The sequence below is a fragment of the Corvus cornix genome, chromosome 1 (assembly GCF_000738735.6).
Source record: "Corvus cornix cornix isolate S_Up_H32 chromosome 1, ASM73873v5, whole genome shotgun sequence".
NCBI lineage: Eukaryota > Metazoa > Chordata > Aves > Passeriformes > Corvidae > Corvus > Corvus cornix.
In genome coordinates, this window is record NC_046332.1 from 110967804 (window position 1) to 110990345 (window position 22542).

General features: G+C 44.1%; 1 protein-coding gene across 1 annotated transcript; it reads left to right on the top strand.

Annotated features, from left to right (window-relative positions):
- Positions 1 to 374: 374 nt before the first annotated feature.
- Positions 375 to 18093, top strand: DDX3X (DEAD-box helicase 3 X-linked). The gene is made up of 17 exons (XM_039552331.1): positions 375 to 545; positions 2676 to 2733; positions 3723 to 3773; positions 8690 to 8813; positions 9981 to 10121; positions 10207 to 10306; positions 10843 to 10978; positions 11340 to 11425; positions 12058 to 12156; positions 12231 to 12391; positions 12569 to 12713; positions 12863 to 13007; positions 13330 to 13511; positions 13602 to 13719; positions 14135 to 14291; positions 15108 to 15235; positions 15562 to 18093. Exons 1-17 carry the CDS (start codon positions 501 to 503, stop codon positions 15642 to 15644), a joined length of 1959 nt encoding a protein of 652 aa, XP_039408265.1. The 5' UTR covers positions 375 to 500; the 3' UTR covers positions 15645 to 18093.
- The last annotated feature ends 4449 nt before the right edge of the window (positions 18094 to 22542 follow it).

Below are 22542 nucleotides of genomic sequence, written 5' to 3' on the forward strand. Positions count from 1 at the left end.
GGCGTCTCGGCCGCGCGCGCGCGGGACGCTCTCGCGAGGGCGGCGAACAAAAGGAGAGCGCGGCGCAGCCTGTGTGCTGTGGCGGGGGGTCGTGATCTCGCGAGAACTCGGGGCCGCTCTCGTCCCGAGCAGAGCCGGGCGGGAGCGGGGGGAGGGGAAACCTCGCGGTACCGCCGGAGACTCCGCGCGGGCCCGGCGCTCCAAAGTCTCGCGACACCTCCGGGAGCGCTTCCCTCATCGGCTGCTGAGCTGCGCGGAGTTCTCGCGATAGCGCCGGGAAAGGAGGGCGGGGGGGCGGTCGCGTGCGCGCTGAGGTCAGCGCGCGCTGCCGGGCGCGCGGGGGGCGGGGCCTATATAAAGGACGGGCCCGCGGCGGGGGGGGCTCAGTCAGGGCAGCGATTCGTGGCGGAACCAGCGGCACCCACAGCAGCGACCTCCCGGCCCAGCGGATCCCCATTTCTCGAGGCGGAGCGGGACGAGCCCGAGACCTATCTCTCGTTATGAGTCATGTGGCGGTGGAAAATGCCCTCAGTCTAGACCAGCAGGTGAGGGACGAGAAGCGGAAAGGCCGCTCCGTTACCCGGAGGAGGCGCGCGGCGGAGGCTCTTGGGGCAGGGAGGGCGGGAGGGATGGTTGGGAATTGTCGCGTGGGGCTTCGCTTCTCGCTTCCCGGCGATTGTGTCGCAGTTCCCCCCGCGGTAACCCCCACCTCCCCCCTACGCGGCCTGTTGAAGCGCACTCGGTCGTTGCGCAGTTAACGCCGTGCGGCGGCCCCGCGCCGCGCCGGGCCCCCTCCGTGGGGGTGCGTTGTCCCCGCGGCCGGGGCGGCGTTGCGGGGCCGCCGGTGCCGCCCGGCCCGGCCCCGGCCCCGCTCAGGCCCCGCGGCCCCCGCGCCGCGCTCGGACCCGCTTTGTGTGGGAGCGCCGGGAGCGGCAGCGGCCCCCGGTGGCCGCAGCGGGAACTGTGGCGGGAGCTGGGGGTGGGGGGGGAAGGAGGAGGAGGAGGAGGAAGGGGCGGTCAATGGCCGCCATTGTGCGGGGCGGGGGAAGGGGACACACACACACGACACGGCGCTTTGTGTGACGCCCCTTCCCTGGGGAGGCGGTGCTGGTGGCCGCCTTTGTTCGGGCTCCGGTGCTGCCGGGCTCCGGTGACGCAGTTGGGCCTGGATTCGTGTTGGTCCGCACCATTTATTTTCTTCCTTTTCATTCCTGCATCCTCCCCCGCCTCCCTCCCCGCGCTGGGCGGGATCGGTGGTTATCTAACTCTCGGGGAAGGCGGCGGGGGCAGGAAGAGCCCCATCTGCTGCAGCGGGACCGTGGCCGGGCAGCCCTCGCCCTCGGCCGCTCCGGCGAAGTAGGTCATGGAGACGGTCCTTCCCTCTCCCTTCTCCCCCGCCACCCCCCCGCGCCACACGTGACGGGCGCCGGCAGCCGGATTAGCTGCTCCTGCTGCGCCGGGAATCCAGCCCGCAGTGCCGCACTGAGATGGCGCCGGGGCTGCGCCACCGATGCCCGAGGCAGCGCCTGGGAAGTGTTGCCCCCACCGTGGGGATCCACTGCGAGAAGATTCATCTCTCGCTTCTTGTTACTTGTGGAGAGCCGCCTTGACCTAGTAGAGAGCCTTTGTTTTTGTTGGCTACTAAAATAAGAACCATTCTTGAGCCCTGCGTTGATGCTTCGATCAACTGAAGAGATGACATTTTAAGTGGTAGCTTTAAAGAGGATGGTATGAGGTCAGCCGTGGGAAAATTCTTAAAGAATTGAATGTCTTTAAGTGGCAGCACAGGCAGCTGAGCGCAGAAAAGGACAGTGCATTGGGGTCTTTGTTTTGGATTAATTCAGGTCATGTTGGAAGACATTTCCGTGCAGTATATTACATAAAACTGATTTGTATTTAAGCATGCCTTATTTTTCCGATACAAGTTTGTAATCCGGCCATGCAGGCAAACAACTGTGATAAGTTGGTTCTTAAGCCTTATCGATTTCCCACTGCTTTCTGCTGAAATGAGTTCATATTGTGTTTCACTTAAAAGCTGTGAGCGACACAGCAGCACTGCGTGAACTAAACATCTTTTGGAAGACTTTACTGGGAGACTGAGGGCTATAGACGTTTTTGAAAAACAAACAAAAAAGTCGTATTTCCTGAAGTAATTATCAGAAGACATCGCCTAATATTTTGTGAGCAGTAATGGCCTCAAACGTGAAGACTAATGTCTTAGTAGTGTTAATGCAGTTAGTAAATATCTCAAGTCTCTGCAAGCAAAGTGCTCAGCTTAAATTGTATAACTTGTGCTGAAGTCTCTGTAGCAAAAAAAAATTACCACTGACCCAGAGCCGGATGCATTTTAGCACATTGAAATTCAGTCTATTTAAAACGGTTCTTCAACCTGCATGTAGTGCGAAGCAGAAGTCTGTGGTAGTGATTTGGTGGGTGTGAGATACTCTGCTGGCCTTGCTGCCCGTGTGGGTGCGTGTTTATTGGTGGGTATAAAAACATTGGAGATGATACAACGTGAGTAAGAATAGGAGACCTAGCTTGGCACGATGTAAAAAAATTTTTTTGCTGCAGTAGCTTGTTAGAACATTCTTTGTTTCTGATGAATGAAAAGGGGTTTTTGTATCTTTGCATAAATTCATGGTAAAACATGTTGATACTTGATTTTTTTCTTCTAGTTTTCTGGTCTAGACTTGAATTCTTCAGACTCTCAGAGTGAAGGAAGCTCTACAAGCAGTAAGTACATGCAAATTCTCAAGCTTACAAACACACAGTTTTAGAAATTGGGGGTTTGCAGCTGTGAAAAGCAATTTCTAAAGCCAAAATATACTGAGGCTGATGAGGAAATAGAGGAGGTTGCCAGTTAAGCTTCCTTTGAAAATACTGTGAGCTTTAGATAGAACTACTTAATTTTGCAGTGGTACTGTATGTGTGTACATTTCTGAAGCACTTAATTAGCTTGAGAGAACTTAGTGTTCCAGTTCTGTCCTAGATTTTCAGTTGCCTCTCATCTGAGGCCACTGGTTTAGTAGTAATGTGGTGATTTGTCTTCCTAAAACATCCAGGTAGAGTGGTAATGTTAACTCTTCTGATCTCAATTCATTGGATAGAAAGTGATATGCAAGGTTTAAGTATGTTAAGAGGGGGGAATCTTCCTGGAATTCCCATTCAGCTTGTGGCTGGTATGTTCTCATTCACTTGGCTTTAGCAGACAGATGTTTCTGGATTGTAAATGAGGAATGCTATTCAGAGGCAATTAGGTGTGGCTTCTGGTTTGATCAAAGCTGAATGGATGGGGATGGGTGAATTTAAGGGGGGGGAGAAGTGCTGGTAGTAATACTGTGAGTGCCAGTACTTGAATGTCACAGTAAATATCTTGAGCTGCTCAAGTATCTGGCACCAGCTTAACCCTTAATGGGTTCTAAGAAGACAGGCTTTTGTCATGGACACTGAAACACCCATAAATGGGTGGGTGATTCGGTCAGAGGAACACAAGACATCTGTGCCTTAAACCAGCTGCCTAAAAGGGTATGCAAGAACTTTAATCTTCAACTGAGTGTGCTAGCAAGTGCTGTATTAAAGGATTCTTGTTTAAAAATGCTGCAAGAGGCCTTAAAGCTTGAGGGAGACGTTTTTAGTAAGCAGAAGCTGTTGCTAATGAGATGAACATTTCAAGATGTGCTGACACCACGGGCCTGTAACACTACCTTTCTTTTGTCCTTTAGAAGGCCGATACATTCCTCCTCACTTGCGGAACAGGGAAGCTTCAAAACAGGGTATGTATCCCAAACACAGTGGCAACACTTAACGGGTTCTTGAATCTCTAGGAGCAGACTGCAGAGGCTCTGACAGTACTGCTGAAGGCTATTACACAGACTCCTTGAGTGTCCCGTGCAAAACATGGCAACTTCATCTTCTGCTTTTAATGCACTGTTCTAGATCCCTTCACCAACTTATATCCGAAGCTCAAGTTCAGTATCCAACTGACAAAATACCTTCTATGTCTCTGTAACAATTAACTGTGGCTGAAGCAGGATGGTCTCCCATCTTAACTTGCTGTGTGATCTTGAGTGTTGGTCTGAATGGATTTCGTGGGTACTAGTTTTTCTGCGAGGGACTCTGATGTGAAACTTGGAGCAATCAGTTGTTTAGTACGAACAAATGGCACAGTTTCACTTTTTAAATGCATATTTTACACAAATAGATGTTGTCCTTGTTCAGCTTCCTGCAGTTTTATGGAAATCCCTGGGAGTACTTGGAGAAGGAAATGCAGGCTGTTGGTGAAGCAAAGATGAAGTACATGACCTATTTTGGTCACGTATTTACACAGGGGTTTTCGCTGAGAAATGGCCCTTCCATCTTCCATTTGAATATCTAAACAGAACATAATCCAGAAGAAAAGTTTCTTGGAACACTTCAGCGAAGTAAATCATGACCTTGCTGTGTAGGATCCCAAGGGGGCAGGTGCTGCAGCACAGTGTTGTCATGTCTGGTGACTTGGGTGGATATGAGAGAAACATTTCCCCTAACACCTATTGAAATATACCAGAATGCAGCAGCTAAAACACTTCCTGCAGTGCTACAATATAAAGAATTGGAGTTTTGTGGCATGGGAGAACTTGGATCTCATCTGTTTATAAAGCAGTAAACTTCCACAGATTCTTTTCAATACTGCAGGAGGATGATGACTTGTATTATGAGTGGGTGGGAGGGCAATACTGAAATAAATGCTAATGTATCTGAGTGCTTCTGGAGCTATGTCACTTTAAATCTGACTAGATGAAAAATGCTATATTCTAGTCTTAAGCCATTTGAAAAAGGATCAGTCTGGTTTTTGCCTTGCCTTTGTATGTGTCCAAGCTAGTGAGTTTGCTGGGTGTTCAGGATTTGGTTGTTTTTTTTTTTTTTTTAATTATATAAAAGAAGTATGGTCTGAAGCACCAAGTGATGAACAGCATGGTACCAGAGGTGAATGTTTTTGCAAAAGGGGAGGGATTGGTTGGCAGCCAGTTCAGTGCTCTTGTTCCCAGTCACACTGACCTCGAATATGAGCAGTCTTACAAGAAACTGACTTGCTAAATCTCAGGAATGTGCAGGTTTCTCAAAAGCAGGAAACAGCTTTAAGGTGGTTGTGAACTTTGCTGTTCATAGATTTCTTCTCCTTGTGTGGTGTTTTGTGGATAATAGATGCAGTAACCTCGAGTTCTGTTATGACCTATTATGTATAGGACTGTCACTGTACTTCCTGGTGTGCTAGATCAGAGTTCAGACATGGCAGTGTAGGTGTGATTACGTGAGGCTCTTCTGGGGACTTAAACTTCACCTTGCAAAAAGGTGAATAGGTCATGAGACTGTAATCTGATGTGTGGCTTGTTCATTTAGTAGAACTTTGGCTGCCAATTTTCCTTGGTAAACCTAATGTTCAAAACCTGCCTTTAAATCTGGTTGAATGCTGTACCCCTGGCCTCATCCTGGTTTCCTGTGACAAGGTTCATAATTGCTGAATGGAAAAGCTCCAGTTCCAGTTCAGGACCCTGCTGGAAGCAAAAGGGCGTCATGAGTTTGGGCTTGTAAAACTGAGCGACCTTGTAGGATGATTCAAAGTCTCTTCTACAGTTGTACTTTGATTTAAGTGATGTTTACGTCTGTTTGCACTAAATCAGTGATTTCTTTGGCTGCATTGAAACTGTTCTGAAATTTGGCTGCTCTTTGGAATTTTTAACAACAGATTTTTGAAAGCTTAGACATGGGGGAGCAACCTTGGGTGGTAGTGTTTGACCACACAACAAACTCTTGATGCAGCCTTACAAGTGTAGTGACCTGATTAAAAAAACCCTTCCATTTACCTCCAGATCTGTCCCACTGATACTAATCAGTTTGCTTTGTAAATGGGTGTTGCAGTGGGGATCCTGCAACATGCATATATCAAACCAGGAGTCCCGTGGAAAGGAAATATATATGGACAGACAGATTCTTGCTAGCTGTTTCAGAGATGTTTATTTCTCCAGCCGCATGGCCGGAGCTCTGCCCAGGAACTGTTCCAGTCACGGGACCAAGGGTCCTTCTGCCCGCGCAGGGAACACAAACCAACCCATGGGAACGAGGCTGAGCAGGGGCAGGGAAACCCCGTGTCTGTGCCCTCAGGGCCCCTCTCCCAGGGCTACATGGCAGGGGAGGGACCCCAACAAATGGGGGAGTAAGGCAGTACAGAATTGCAGGAAATAACAGCAGGCATAAAAATAATGTCCTTGTGTTACTTAATGGCAGTTCTGTTTCTCAGCTGTGGGAGCTCAGTATGCAGGGCTGTCAGCCTGAACTGTCCTGCTTCCATGACCTCTAAAGCTTGTTGTCATGTAAGTTTCTTGTTAAACTTCCTGGAAGCAGCTCCTTGATACTTAAAACGCAACCTGATCTATAGTAGATCAAAAAGTAAATACTAAGAACTGACTTTAAAGGTCTTATCCATACTAAAGGAATCTGTGATTCTATTGCTCCCATCTTTAAAAAATGGATTATTGCTGCTGCATGTGGCAGGTTTTCAAGTGAGCTGGCAGTGATTTGTGTTAGTGTTACAAAGTATGAATTAAAACACTGGTTGAGGGAGGTGCATTGACAGCTGTAATGCTGTTCATAGGTGTAAGAACTACAGAACTGTTCTGGAAGTTGATTGGCTTAGTGAATTCTTATCCATGCAGTGAGAAAGACATGCTGGATGGAATCTCTGCAAGTTTTTACTTGAAAAAAACCAAAAGCTGTGACATTTTAAGGAATTTCCTGGTAGTCCTTGCACAGTCTTGTAATCATTCTCTTCACTTAAAAGAAGTTGATCCTGTGGGCTGTTACGGGTTTTCTTAGGGCATTTACTTCAGTTTTAATTTGCCATTTGGTGTCTGAAATCCCAGCTATTAATGCTAGTCATTTACATAGAATTGACTTGTATGGCCTGGACCTGTGTTCTGTTCTGATCCACAATTAAAGTCAGAGCAGGAATGCCAGGCTGGAAGGTGAATTGGTGAAGCAGGATGTGTACTCCTCTATTTGGTGTCAAAGTTGCTGTGCCATCTTAAAATTATATCTTAAAAAATTAAGCTGGTACCAGCTTCAGAAATGAATGCAGTAATGAGCTTGGTGAATAAGGTTACTATGTAGGCTATTTGGAGTACAAAATTGTGACTCTTTGACCTTCTCAAGCTTGGTAGAAGATCCGAAGTATAGTGTCAGCTCAGGTTTTTCACTATTAAGAAACTCCATCTGTATCCCTGAAGATGGCTCTGTCAGTACCACTGCTGCTAGATCTCTTGGCAGGATGACATATCCCAATAGTTGTAGTGTGGCCTGAAAGTTACTCCTAACAAAATCTGTATTTAGATGTCTTTTAAAGAAGCTAAAATAACTTTCTCGAAGTTAGTATCTTTAAAGTTGCTTCTTAAAGTACTTTGGAGGTCTCGAAGTACGTTCCTTTATCTTGTGTGCTGAAAAACTTCATTGATGGATTATTTTTGCTGTCTGTTTCAGTTAAACAGACAAAGGAGTTACAGTTATCACACTAGTTTTTAAAGTTCCCTTATGACCAGTACATTTCTGGATTTTGGGTAATAGAATTTCTTAATGAAAAAAATCAGAGGCAAGGTGAATAGCACTCTTTTAGAGAACATCTAAAAAGGTAGGGTAATTCTGGTAGCAAAGCCTTTTTCAGAAACTCGGCCTAGAACAGCCCCTTTCTTTGGAATGAGTTTGTTTGGTGGTTGCTTTTATTGTCTGATGAATAGTTCTTGACTGGTTTTGTGCTATGGAGCTGGCAAAGCATGCTCACAAGAGTGACATAATTTGTTTATCTGTTCCAGTATTTAACTTATTCTCTGCTGGAATCCCATAGCTGAGATTGAAAATGTTACACAAACTTGGAAGAGGTTGAACCTCTGAAATACAGTTCGTAATTTCTTAGTCCAGTACCAGAGCAGTGTTTAATGATTCTCGTTTCTGCTACCTCACAGGCCCTGGTAGCAGAATAAAAGTGAGGTTTTTTTACTCAGTGGTATTGGCAAGCTGAGGTACTTTGTGTTTGTTTGAGTTAACATATGTAAGTAGGCACTTACTGTAGGCAGGGGTAAAAGTGCTGTTGAAAAACTCAGTGTGGTTAATTTGTTGTGAAGACTTGCATATACCTTATTTGTGTATGGTACTGTTAGTTTGTTTAGTCTGTGTAGATCACACTGCTTTGTGTACTTGCTGTATGATAAAATTTTTTATCTTCTGTTTGGATTTCTGATACCATTTATTGATCTCTGAGAGACCTTGTTAACCTCCAAAAATTAAATGTGTAGTCAGGGATTTGTATTGGAGAGATAACGTAGATGAGGCTTGGCAAGACTTAGCATCTTAATGTTTCTTCTGATACCCATCTTTCCAGGGTAGGCAGTTGAAATACTTGCACTATAAGGCAAGTGCATTTTTTTAGACAAATCCCCAAACATGCTTGCACATGGAAGGAGGAACTTTAGTTCTGATAGGTGGTGAGAAATGTTCAGTCCCTTGTTGAGTAAGTCTTCATTCATTCACCTTCATGCATTTTTCGTTCATGAAGGAATTCAGTCCCATAGACCTTCCAGTGAAGACTTCCTGGACAGAACTTGTTTTTTCTTGTAAAAGCCTGGATTGTGTAATGTATGGCTGAAATCCCTTTCTCTGCTAGGTTTCGATAGTGGTGGCTGGAGTTCCAGAAGAGACAAGGATGCTTACAGCAGCTTCGGTGCGCGGTCCGACCGCGACGCTAAATCCAGCTTCTTCGACCGTGGAACCGGATCGAGAGGAGGGAGGCAAGTACTTGTTTGTCTGGGTGGTGCACATGAAGTCTGCCTCAGCTCTAGCATTGCGCTTGTAATCTTGATGGTAAAATTAGAGTTCCAGGTGTGAACAACATGAGGTAGGAGGAGTCTTGGAGGGCAGGAGAGAGGGAGAGAACCTTGCCTTTAAAGCTCCATGATTTCAAGGATGGGCAACTTGCATGTGTTAAAAAGTGTGCACTGTAGTCTGCCACCAGCCAGTCACTGCAGCTGTAGTGATGGGCTGACTTCAGCATTCACCAGAGAAGTGCTAGGTGGGTGGCTACTTCCAGGAGAACCACGAAGAGCTGTTGGGAGCACACAAAATACATCAAAATTGATTTTTTTATTTCAATTTTTTTTTCTTGTTTAAAAAGTGTAGTTAATAAAACTGGGTGAGACTCTTGCAGGTTCTCTGCCTTCCTTACTTGATCAGTCTTACACACATCATGCGTTGTATGCACAAGTGTGGTGAGAGTGACCTTTACCGACTAGTAAAGCTGACCTAGTCCTGTATCCAGACTTTTCTCAAATATGATTTACCAGGCCAAAAACTAAGCAGTTGAGGTAAGGACTTCTTCCACCTTCTTTCCAAGTCAGTAATACAGGTGAGCTCCCTCTTTATGAAATAATTATGTGACATAATGGAGGTATTTGGTCACACGTGCGGTGGGGGAATAAAGGAACAAATTGGAGCGCTGGAGGGTTTTGTCTGGATGTGGGAGACCTGTGTAGAATGAGGCAGAGGAAGGGGTGGGGGGCATACTAAATAATGCTGCTTAGGAGGTTTAAACAGAGCTCACTACAAAGAAATGGCAAAGACTGAGCAACTTGGATTGCAGCTCCACTGGCAGATGACTGTTATGCTTAATCAAATAAAACTGGTGATACAAAGTTCACTGTGCTAAGCTAAACTGAGCTCTGAAATCATGACAAACTCTCCTGTCTGACACAGAAAAATGTGACCTGGTCTGGTGGCCAGGACTAATTTCTGTTCTTACATCAAGAAGCAAGTGTAGATAACCTGCTGGTTTTGAATTGTTCCACAGTTGTGTATGTAATACACAGAGCATACGCTGCTGCGTTGTTACAGCTTTGATTCTGCACGTCAGAACCCCCTGTTGCCTGGGAAGGGTGGTCTGATTCTCTTGCTGTATTTAGATACGAAGAGCGTGGCAGAGGAGGGGACTATGACCGGAGTGGTTTCGGCAGATTTGACCGTGGTGGGAACAGCCGCTGGTGTGACAAATCAGATGAGGATGACTGGTCAAAGCCTCTCCCCCCCAGTGAACGCCTGGAACAGTGAGTCATGGGATAGTATCGATTCATGGGGGAGGGTCATTTGATAATTTTTGTGAGTAAAAATATTTTTATCTTCTGCTTTTAGGGAACTTTTTTCAGGAAGCAATACTGGCATTAACTTTGAGAAATATGATGATATTCCTGTTGAAGCAACAGGCAGCAACTGTCCTCCACATATTGAAAGTGTAAGTTTTTTTTAAAAATCTATTTTGCTATGCATCTGATAGTGGCTGTTCTGTATGTGAAACTTGATGTCTTGCTGTCTGGAGTGTAGGGAAGAAAGGAAACAGTCTTCCTACAGCTAAGCTGTTTTGCTGAGGGGGTTTGTATATGATGAACTAAGACAGGGAAGAAATTCTGTAAGCTTTTTCAATGAACACTCATCGCTTACTTTTTAACTGTAACTTGTCCTTAAACAGTGAACCTGTGAAGAAATGCTTTGAAGGTGCTGATCTGGGAGCAACTGCTGAAGCATAGGCAATGTTAGGCTAAGCATAGTGTGTGTGCTAGTGTAGTCTGCACTACAGGCTTGGCTGGCTTTGTAAGAATGGCTTACAAGACTGGATTAAGTATCTGTGTGACTCTGTAAACTCCTTAGGCTAGTTCTATATGAAGAGCTGAAACAAGATCTGCTTTATAAGTGACTTGTTAAACTGAATGTTGTGTTACATGGTGGTTGAAGGGGAGGATTCTGATCTTATTTCTTTTAAATATCTTATAGTTCAGTGATGTCGACATGGGAGAAATTATAATGGGAAACATTGAACTCACACGCTACACCCGTCCTACTCCAGTACAGAAACATGCAATACCTATTATTAAAGAAAAGAGAGACTTAATGGCCTGTGCTCAGACAGGTAAGTTAGTAACTCTTTGCTGCTTAGTCTCAGTAGAAGTGGGGTCTTAAATTACTGCAAGTAAGAGGTCTGTACAGTAGTAGAACCTCTTGTGCAAAGTGAAATAGTTGCAGTGTTAGAAGCTAATTAGCTTTAGTCTTGCATCTGCTTTAGATGTGACTAACTAGATTTATGGTGTTTGTCCCAAGAGACACGTTCATGTCTTTAACCACATTCCCTTCAGGATTTTGAGGTGCTGAGAGTGCTTCAGTGCCACAAGTAGCATCCATATACCAGTGCAGGTGTTACTGGGAATGTGCTGATACAGGATTAGTGTGTAGTTGATAGCAACTCTTAGTAATACTGACTTGTGTTCTACTAGGGTCTGGGAAAACGGCTGCATTTCTTCTGCCGATACTGAGCCAGATATATGCAGATGGCCCTGGTGATGCCTTGAGAGCAATGAAGGCAAGTATTCAGATACCCAGTCCTGGAAAACGATGACCAATGTCATGGGTTTGGGGTTTTTTCCTTCCCCACATGAGCTGATGTCTGCTGCTGAACACAATAGGTGGTTTTAAATGTCATCATTTTGGGTATGAAAGGCAAGTGTCTGAACTTCTAGAAGGCTTCAGGTGTTTCCCTTAAAAAATCCAGGCCGTGGATTAGATTTTTCCGTACCTGAGGAGTTGTATGCATAACTGTTTGGTTTTTTTAATGAGTGGTTTTGTTGTTGCGTAAGCTTAAAAGACACTTCCCTTGCTACAAAAAGTAGTCACACATCTATGTTGTAGGAGTTTCAGAACAGGAAGTAACTGGTTCTATGGCTGTTACTTCTCCACTGCTGAGGTTTGGGATCGCAATGCTTGTTGTAGAAACCAGGATTGTGCAGCTGTTGGCCATAGTAAGCCATGGCTGAACCTTGGGTACTGTAATAGGGCTGTCTTCAGAGACACTGCTCAAGCTGGCTCTCAACCATGCTTTGTCTTCCTTGTTAAGACAAACATGGTGACCTGTCTTAAACATTGCCTATAGTACCTTTTGTCTTTCCTCTTGTGTTTCGGATGCTCATGCCAAGGTTTTTTTTTTTTTCCCTTCAGGAGAATGGGAGGTATGGGCGCCGTAAGCAATATCCAATCTCACTGGTCTTGGCTCCCACTAGAGAACTGGCTGTGCAGATCTATGAGGAAGCCAGAAAGGTATATCTAACAGTTTATTATTATAACATCGCTCAAGTAGAATTTTCCTTGGTGCTGACTTACTCTGTTTACAGTTTGCATACCGCTCCAGAGTTCGCCCCTGTGTTGTATATGGTGGTGCAGACATTGGCCAGCAGATCCGTGACTTAGAACGTGGATGTCACTTGCTTGTAGCAACTCCAGGACGACTGGTTGATATGATGGAGAGGGGAAAGATTGGACTGGATTTCTGCAAGTATGTAAAGTGCTGCTTGTCTGTGTTCAAATGACTTACAGCGGGATGTAGTTAAGGAGCTGAGGTTGTAGCTTTTGGACTGTCTAAACATCTGGATGAGAACTTATAACCCAGTGCAGGCACTAGAGCACAGCTTACAGAAAAATGTTCTGAAGAAGGTTTTTTACTACTGTTTAGGTACTTAGTCCTTGATGAAGCTGACAGAATGCTTGACATGGGGTTTGAACCTCAAATTCGTCGAATTGTTGAACAAGATACTATGCCACCAAAAGGGGTTCGTCACACCATGATGTTCAGTGCTACTTTCCCCAAGGAAATCCAGGTACTTTACAAGAGTTTAAATACTTGAAAAGCTCATAAGGCCAAAGAAATTTTATCTTGGGAAGAAGGAAAAATATATGATCTGATTTTGAATTTTTTTTTTTTTTTTTTTTTTTTTTTTTTTTTTTTTTTTTTGCCTCCCCTTTTTAGATGCTTGCTCGTGACTTCCTTGATGAATACATCTTTCTGGCTGTTGGCAGAGTAGGTTCTACGTCTGAGAACATTACACAGAAAGTAGTGTGGGTGGAAGAGCCAGACAAACGATCGTTCCTGCTTGACCTGCTAAATGCCACAGGTAAAGAAGAGCTGCAGATAAGCAAATGAGGCAAAATTCAGAATAGGCAAATCTAATGACTCAAGCAATAAGAACTTCTATTGATTAGGTGAATGAAAGGGTATTTTGTTAACATGCAGTGAATGTATTGCACTGGCTAAATGCCAGTATCAAGTTAATGTAAGCACGTCTGTTAATAAAAAACAGAGGGGGAGGGAGGCCTCCAGTGATGTTACTTGAGAATAAATGGGCAGAGAATTGAAGCTGCCTGTTTCCAGGGGGTGGAGCCCGTATTTGTCTGTGCAGCTTTTCTTCTGCTAACCTGGGCTTTAATTCTTACTAGGTAAAGATTCCTTGACTTTGGTGTTCGTGGAAACTAAAAAAGGGGCAGATGCTCTCGAAGACTTCCTGTACCATGAAGGCTATGCCTGTACAAGTATCCACGGAGATCGCTCCCAGAGGGACAGAGAGGAAGCACTGCACCAGTTCCGCTCTGGCAAGAGCCCCATTCTTGTTGCCACAGCAGTAAGTGAAATCTGTAAAACTCGAGCATGTGAGCCTATTTCTTGGCCTGTGGAGTTTTACTAAGATTTGATTTAATCCTTTAACCACTAGGTAGCAGCAAGAGGACTGGATATCTCAAACGTAAAGCATGTCATAAACTTTGACTTACCAAGTGACATTGAGGAGTACGTACATCGTATTGGTCGTACGGGCCGTGTAGGAAACCTCGGTAAGTATGACCTAGGGTTTTCACAGACAGCACTTCATACCTAAGTTGACAGGTGCAGTCATATTGGCTGAGTAATACATTTCAAATAAGTACTTGAGAGAAGCCTGTGAGCTGCTTTCTGTGACCAAAAGCTGGTCACTGCTGTCTAGCCACTGTGGAAAGAAGCTGCCGGTTCCTTTGGGTAATGTTCTTAGTGCCATTAAAAGGCTCACTTGCCACCTGTAAGCCTGGTGTCTTCTGTGTCAGTAAACATGGATTTGTGGCCAGCTGTGGTGGAGTAATGGTCTCCAACAGCTTTCTCTTAAATAAGTTGTAGTGTTCTCAGGATTGGCTGTAAGGAACTGGAGTGCGGAATGGGTTTAAGTGCTGTAGTGTACTTGGATTGTGTGTAGCTAAAACTGAGTATCTGCTTCAGGTCTTGCCACTTCATTCTTCAATGAGAGGAACATAAACATCACAAAAGACTTGCTTGATCTCCTTGTGGAGGCTAAGCAAGAAGTACCATCTTGGCTGGAGAACATGGCTTATGAACAGCATCACAAAGGAGGAGGCAGCCGTGGGCGATCTAAGAGGTAAGAGGCACTGCTTTGGCTAGAGGTGTAAATTCAGTCCATTGAGACAGTTCTGTGACTTGTTATCTGTTGGAAAATACAGTTAGAGGAGGATGAGTGCGGCATAAACTGAGTTTGGTGGGTTCAAAGGTGACAGCTGGATGTCTGTCTGGTCTTGTTTTATCTATTCATAAGTCAGTTAACACATAAGATCTCTTTCCTCTCAAGCAACTACATGCAGCTGAGGTAGAATGATGTTAGCAAAAACCATTTAAGAACTGTAAAAGCAGCTATAAAACACAGAAATGCATACCTACCTTCCTGTGCCAAAAATGTACCTTAAGCCTCTATTTTGATGTTTAGAAGAAGGTAATGCAATGCCTCCTGACAAAGAGAGAAGAGAGAATGCAGGTGTGAGGCCACTTGTAAAACAATTCTGTGGTAGAATCCTAAAACACTGTAATAGAAACCTTTGTTTACTGGCTTACCAGGGGTAGGATGACAGAACCCTTCCTCTTAAAGTAGTTAACATGATCCAAACACGCTGGGTTTGGTGTGAGTTTTTTGTTATCTTAGCAGCATGCTTGTAAAATACTCACTTGTACAGCATGAGAGAAGGTCATAAATGCATCAGTTAAACAGTAAGGGTTGGAAATCTTGTGGAGGCAGAGATTTCACTGAATCAAATCTTTCCAGGTAGCCTTGGGATGCTTATAAAGTGTGCTGACCTAAGTGCTGGCTGTTGGCCAGCCAGAGTCCAAGTACGTGAACCTCAATGTGTGCAGTGCTTAAAATGCTGCTTGCTTCACTCCAGTGTTTGTGTCTTGCCTTCTGCAGCAGTCGGTTCAGTGGAGGCTTCGGTGCCAGGGATTACCGGACGAGCAGCGGCTTCGGCAGCAGCAGCTCCAGCAGCAGCCGGTCGACCAGCAGCCGCAGCGGCGGGAGCGGCAGCAGAGGCTTCGGAGGTGAGAGGGGCTGGCCAGGCACTGCTGCCAAGCACAAAACCACACCTAAAATGCTTGCTGGGGTAAAACTTGATGTAATGTTTAAATATGAGATCATCTGGTGTTTGTCGTGCAAAGTCTCAGTATCCTGCTTGGATCTAGGCCAGTGCAAGTTACCTGACTGATGGTTTGACATGACCTACCTTTCCAGTATTAGTTTAATGTGCATTTGACAGTTCTGCTGGGTGGGGTTCTTCAATAGACAACAGATACCTGGGCTATTTGGTTGTTGTGAAGCTGCAAGTCTTTAGAGTTAATTAAGCATCACTTTCTCTTGCCTTTCATAGGTGGTGGTTATGGAGGCTTCTACAACAGTGATGGATATGGAGGAAACTATAACTCCCAGGGGGTGGACTGGTGGGGCAACTGATCTGCTTGCAGCAGATACCCCACCAAACAAGCTAATATGGAAACCACATGTAACTTAGCCAGACTATACCTTGTGTAGCTTCAAGAACTCGCAGTACATTACCAGCTGTGATTCTCCACTGAAATTTTTTTTAAGGGAGCTCAAGGTCACAAGATGGAAATAAAGGAACAAGTAGCCCTATCTCGAAGGTGGTTTTGAAGACTCTTATTGCTGTAGTCAGGATTAACTCCCCTCCCACCCATCCCCACCCAGAAACTGCATTTATAATTTTGTGACTGAGGATCATTTGTTTGTTAATGTACTGTGCCTTTAACTTTAGACAACTTTTATTTTGATGTCCTGTTGGCTCAGTAATGCTCAAGATATCAATTGTTTTGACAAAATAAAAATTACTGAACTTGGGCTAAAATCAAACCTTGGCACACAGGTGTGATACAACTTAAACAGGAATCACTGATTCATCCATAATATTACAAAGAAAAACTTATGCGGTAGCCTGCATTAGGGCTTTTGGTATCTGCAGATTTGAAAAATAAAACATCTTGAAGCATATCAATGCAATTAGTTTCTAATGTGGCAAAACTGTACTAAGTTAAAGTTCTGATTTGCTCACTCTATCCTGGATAGGTACTTAGAACCTGATAGCCTTTAATAAGCCATTCCAGTCATGATGAGATGATGTATGGATACATGCATACATTAAAAGCACTGTTTTTGAAGTTAATGCAAGTAAATACAGCAATTCCTTTTTCAATATAATAGGCAGATCATTAATGTGAGCTAGCCAAATGTGGGCAGAACATTACAGGGAACGTTTAAAGGTCTGATAACTTGAAATAGTTTTTAGGAGAATTCATCTATTTAGACTTTTTAAAAATGCCTGCCATATGAAATTGAAATGGTAGAATGGCTGACCATGGCAGTGATTGGTCCTCCCTAAGGGCCTGACTGAATTTTTGGTCTAATAACGCATGCTAGTGTTGATGTTTTTTGGTCAAGAGGGTATGAACAGGAAGAATTATGCAGCAGGCTTTATTTTAATGCAGATTCACATTACTCTGTTCAAGCTGCGTGGAGATGTTAAACTGGCTTACTGTAGACTTTGTAAAATGGCTCCAGAAGAGTAACAAACAAACCTGAGATCACAGAGGTTGGAAATGTACATAAACTGCACAAGGTTTCAATTCTGCTATTAAAGTGCAGTTTTAGTCAGTTTTAGTTGCATAGGTTTCCATTGTATTTATAGTCTGTTATGCTAAATCTGGCCAAAGATAAGTATTGTCCACCAGAAAAATGCCTCTGCCACTTGGAATTTCTGTGCTAACTTTGCGGCCAGAGCATTTAACAACTAATCTACAGTGGCATAGGAAAATGGCAAAAATCTCCTAAAGTGCAATAGAATTTTTCAAGTGTATTGTGCCTTGTTCTAAAACTTTTATTAAGTAGGTGCACTTGACAGTATTGAGGTCATTTGTTATGGTGCTATTTCAAGTCTAGGTTTAGGCCCTTGTACATTTTGCCCATAACTTTTTACAAAATACTTCTTTTATTGCACATTCAGAGAATTTTATATATGTCTTGTGTGCGTGTCCTTAACTTCCAATCTTATTTTGTCTCTTGGAGATTGAACGCAGCTTGTTTAAGGAGAAGGAAATAGATTCTAAAACTTATTTGGGACCATGGGAATGATAGCTGGGAAGAAAACTATTTGCACACGACAGATTTCTAGATACTTTTTGCTGCTAGTTTTGTGTAATATTTATTGAACATTTTTGACAAATATTTATTTTTGTAAGCCTAAAAGTGATTCTTTGAAAGTTTAAAGAAACTTGACCAAAAGACAGTACAAAAACACTGGCACTTGAATGTTGAATGTCACCGTATGCGTGAAATTATATATTTCGGGGTAGTGTGAGCTTTTAATGTTTAAGTCATATTAAACTCTTAAGTCAAATTAAGCAGACCCGGCATTGGCAGTATAGCCATAACTTTCTGATAGTAAAACAAAAATTGGCAACTTAAAATTAAACATGCCAAGGTTTTGATACACTTGTCTTAAGATATTTATGAAACACTTCTAAACACTGATGTGAAGTGTCCAGATTCTCAGATGTTTGTTGCGTGAGTTTTGTTTAGTTGTGTGTTTTTTTTTTTTCAGTGAATGTCTGGCACATTGCAATCCTCAAACATGTGGTTATCTTTGTTGTATTGGCATAATCAGTGACTTGTGCATTTTAGCAAGTTTTATCAGCCAGCAATATTTTCAGTTCAGATAACAAGGATTCAAACCAATATGCAAGAATGGATTTAAACTTGCTGAATGTGAAAATTCAACTTCAAGTCACTGTAGGTTTAGAATTGCTTATTGTATTAGTTTAGATGCTAGCACTGCATGTGCTGTGCATATTCTTGATTTTATTAAAATAAAAAAGTTGAACTGCACAGTCTATTCATTTGTGAAGCGTCACTCCTGGTTTATGAGCTCTGTAGCCCCAGCAGTCTCATTCACGTGCAGCTCTGGAAGCAGGTGACTCTAGTGTGGCACATGTCAGTGTGGTGACACATGGCAGCCAGGCTCAGGGCTGTAGCTGAAAGAACCTAAAATGGCCTGTGCCCCACAGTGCGGGGTTACTGTGCAAGTGTCCTAGAGGTGGTGCCAGCAAAGCTGAGGTGGGACAGACGAGGAGAAAACCACCTTGGTTGGTTCATTAGGGGAACCAAGTTTGGCTGTAACAACCTAATTAAGCCTTCTGACTGTAGGCTTAATTCCTCAGCCCCTGATTGCTAAGGATTTCATCTCACAGTTGTCCCTCTGAATTTCACAGGAGTGCCTTGTAGAGAGCTTCAAGTTTTGACATCATACCTGTTTGTTGTTGCTAGGTATTGAAAAGCTGAAGGGAGGTGAAGTATTGGAATATCCAAGGGAACAGAGTAGAAGGACTAGATTCAGGTGTTTCCCGTTACTTTAAAGTGAGATAAAATTGCTTCATTTGAGAGAAGGTGATTCAGAGAGAGCCTGGGTTTTGAGTTCAGTGCTGAAATAACTGTAGAAACTTGTGATTTCCTGGTGAGTAAGGAAGAGGGTGGGGAGAAAAAAGTAATGCCTGGGACCCTCTGATCCCTAAAAGTGTGATGCAGGTGAATGGCGTGGGGTAAAGACTGGTAAAGGTGTGATGTGCACCTGCAATCCTGGATCCATACAGGAAATCTGCACCACCAAACCAGTACTGTGTATGGGCCTTGGAGGGCAATAGAAAGGAGGAATGACCATGATAGATTGCCAGAGCATTTGCCTTGAGCACACTAACTGGACCACACTAAATTTACCTGCTTTAGACTTGCATTAATTATCAACCTCATCATGCAGGGCTTTGTGTGTCATGCAATGTCCCTGGATGTGCAACGTGCACTTCAGTATCTTCCAAAGGCAGTTTTACCTCCCCTATGTATCTGCAGAAATGCTAGGAGATGGATATGCCAAGGGAAGTGTTCACTGTGGAGCTGGCCTGTGGGATCTGGAACTCCAACTTGGAGTGTAAGGTTTGCACTTGGTGCATTAGCTTAGGTTTGTCCCTGGCAGAGTGCAGGAGTGGCAGAGGAGTCTTTGGCAGCCAAACCCACCCGAGCACAGGGCTGTGAGCAACACTCTGCACTGGGGCTTGCGAAGGTGGTGGAAGGGTTAATGTAAGGCAGTATTGGGCACAAAGTGAATGAAAAAGGAGGAAGTCTGGTCCTCGGGAAGATTGTTCCTACAGGCTGGAGGAAGCCATTTACCTCTGGAGATGGAAGTTGGGCTAGGGAAATGGCAGGGAGGAGGAGCCTTGGGACACCAGAGGGACTGGGGTAAGAGAAGCACAGAGCGTGTTCCCATAGAGGTGGAAGTTTGTATTTCAGTAGTTCTTGGCATACTGGGCAGCCCACAGTAAATGAGAAAAGACTTGGGAAGAGGTGGAAAAGGCATCCTAAATTGTAAAGAAAAGGGCTGTGAAGTTAAATGGTAAAAGTTATTCTTGATTTGTCTTTGTGAAGCTTTGTTGTGTGAGGCTTTCAAAACGTGCAGTAAAGTCAGTCTTTGGGCAATAAATGTTTGCATATGCCAACAGTGGCAGAGGTTATGGCAGGAAGGTTGTAGTAAAGTCTGCTCTTGGTTTGCCAATGAGGTCATTGTGACCTGTGCAGATAAGCAGAGGTCTTGAAACAGCATCTGTTTTACTGGGATGACAGGGGTGGGAGTGACTTGGATTGATGTCTTAGTGTGGAGTTCTTCATAAGAAGTGGACAGAGCCATGGCATTACCAGAGAGCCTTGGTTACTGTTTGGTGCAAGGATTGAGTACAGGAAAGGCAGCTTGTACAAGCAGGATGCTGCTGAGGCTGTGGCAGCCGAAAGTTGCCCTATAAACCTCGTTAAAGCTGTGTGTCTGTAGCTTTCTGAGTTCCTGAATCCTCATCCAGTGCAGTGCTCGCTATTGCTCATATTGATCAATGTGTTCATGAAAACAGCCTGCAGTCAGTTATGACAGGCCATACTGAGTTACAAATCCTAGGCGTTAGTGCTTGTTCTTAGGTGGAGGGGAGCAAAGGACGAGTCTGGAGTTTCGCTCCTGCTGTGCTGTGAGCTCTGCCACTTCAGTGAACCTGGCTGGAGCTGTTGCACCAGCACTCAAACCAACCCCACAGATCGTAAATGGATCATTTCTGAGGGGAAGATTGCCAAGGCTGTTGAGGTGACAGTTTCATGCTGCATTTTCTATCTTGCTTACCACTTTGTGTCAGAAAACAGCAGTACAGATCCCGTCTGGTTCTGTCAACCCCTTGGTTGGTGGCCTTGTGCATAACACTGCTCATGGGTAGATGTTGTGTAAGGAGTCCCAGGAAGTGGGAAGTGGTTTGTGTAATTATCCTGTGCTCACAGAAAGATGACACTTAACAAGCTGAAGTCACCTGCTGGTGGTTAATGAGGCAGGCCTGGAGCAGAGCCAAGACTAGGAAAAGTGTAAGTGGTGGGAGGGCCTTTGCTGATGTACCATGAGGAGTTCCTGTACTGCTGTCCTTAACTCTTTCCTGGGATTATTTAGGGAAGGTCTGGAAAAGCTGTCAGTGCTATGGATCTACAAGTCTGGGCTGTCCATTTAGGATAAGGAAATTCTGCTGTATATTTAGTAATTATAGGGGCACTGCATCTCCTCAGAGAGTTTTTGTAAACAGTTGAAATTCTGCTCTAAACTGCATCCTGCCAAGGGTAGGGTTTGCTGTTTGTCCTGCCACTTCAGGGAAAATTCACTATCATCTGATTTGTGTGCAAAAAATACTGCTGCTAAAGGAATTGCATGGTTCAAATAAACATTCAGTGTGTTCAGAGCACAGATTACACAACGCTGAGCCTGATTAATGATCTGTGCAGGTTTCAGTACAGTGGCAGCATCAAATTATGTATTTGGTGTGACGAAAGCTTTGTTCCCACTGGCCTTTCATGCAAACTAGAGTTTGTCATCAAGGGTCATAGGACTACAGGCTTAGCAGGAAAGGTGAAGTCTGGAGCAGGTGTTGGCAGTCCCTCCTTAGATATTCAGTGCAGAAAATGCAACTGTTGCTTCAAGGAGGGCCCTGATTACCAGGGTTTTTCAGTGGCTAAAGAGTTTGTCTAATCTCCTTCAGTTGATGACTCATTGGGAAAGAAGTAGTAGTGATAAATTTGAAAAGGAAGCAGAATAAAAGGTTTGGCAAAGATACAGAGCATCTGCTCCCAGCTGTGCTGCTGCTCTGGGTTACCTGGGGTCAGTCACATCCTCATGCTGCAACTGCTCTCTTTTGTTTCTTGTTCATCCTGTCAGTGTAAAGACATCAACTTTTTCAATCAGCAGTTGCAGCACCAGTATCTAGTCTCATCTGTCATCTCACCTGGGACTTCTAGGTTCTACTTGAAACCAGTAATTTGCAGGTAGATTCAGCTTAAAAAATGACAGCCGAGTAAGAGCATGAGATACCTTGGCATATTCTTTGATTATTCTACTATAACGAGAGAGAAACAAGATTTCTGATAGCATTTCTCAAATATTTACCCTTGTTCTTTCTAACCCAACTTCTGTTGTTTTTTGGGTTTTTTTTTGGTACACACTTGTTTCTTCTTGCAGTCAAAACAAGCATTGCTTCTGATGGCACTCGAGATCTCAGAGGCTCATGTGACTGAAAGTGTTTCTTGTGCAGCAGGGGAAACAATTGCTCAGGGTTATTTACAAAGAAGGAACAGCCAGAAATTAAGTGGACTGGGAATCTTAATGGAAGCTGTTTGTTAAATACCACTTGTGTACTGAGCTTAGTCAGAGATTAGATGCAGGTTAAGGGAAGTGTTCTCTGAAGAAATATAAAAACATTGGAGAGCTGAGAACTGGCTTGTGGAAACAGTCCCACGTTGCTGATCTTTTCCAGCTCTCTCCGTTTATGCATGAAGAAGATATGCCCGGGACTCTCTGGGTGAAAAGACTGTATTTAATTATGTTATTTAAGTTGTGAGTCTACAAACATAGCGGGATCATGTACTTGAAAGCTTGCCTGAATTTTCTAGCTATATCACTGGTCCAAGAAAGGATGCATCCTCTTCTCACAGCTCCTTAAACAGCTGAGAAATCTGGTAATTAGGCTCCTGTTAAATCACAGTGTGCTTTATGAAAAATTCTTCCAGGGACTCAAGAACTTGCCTATTTTATGTGGATAAATTAAAACGATGGGCTTATTGCAACCACTGGTGCTTCTGCAGAACTTCTCAGGAGTAAATCTCAGCAAAGTTTTAAGCAGGAAGTCAGCCTTGCCAGGAAATGGGGAGACAGAGCAGCCAAGCAAGAGGCCGGTGGCCAAGTTAGAGTGGAAGCCCAGCTCTCCTCTGAGTGAGTGACCCCGTG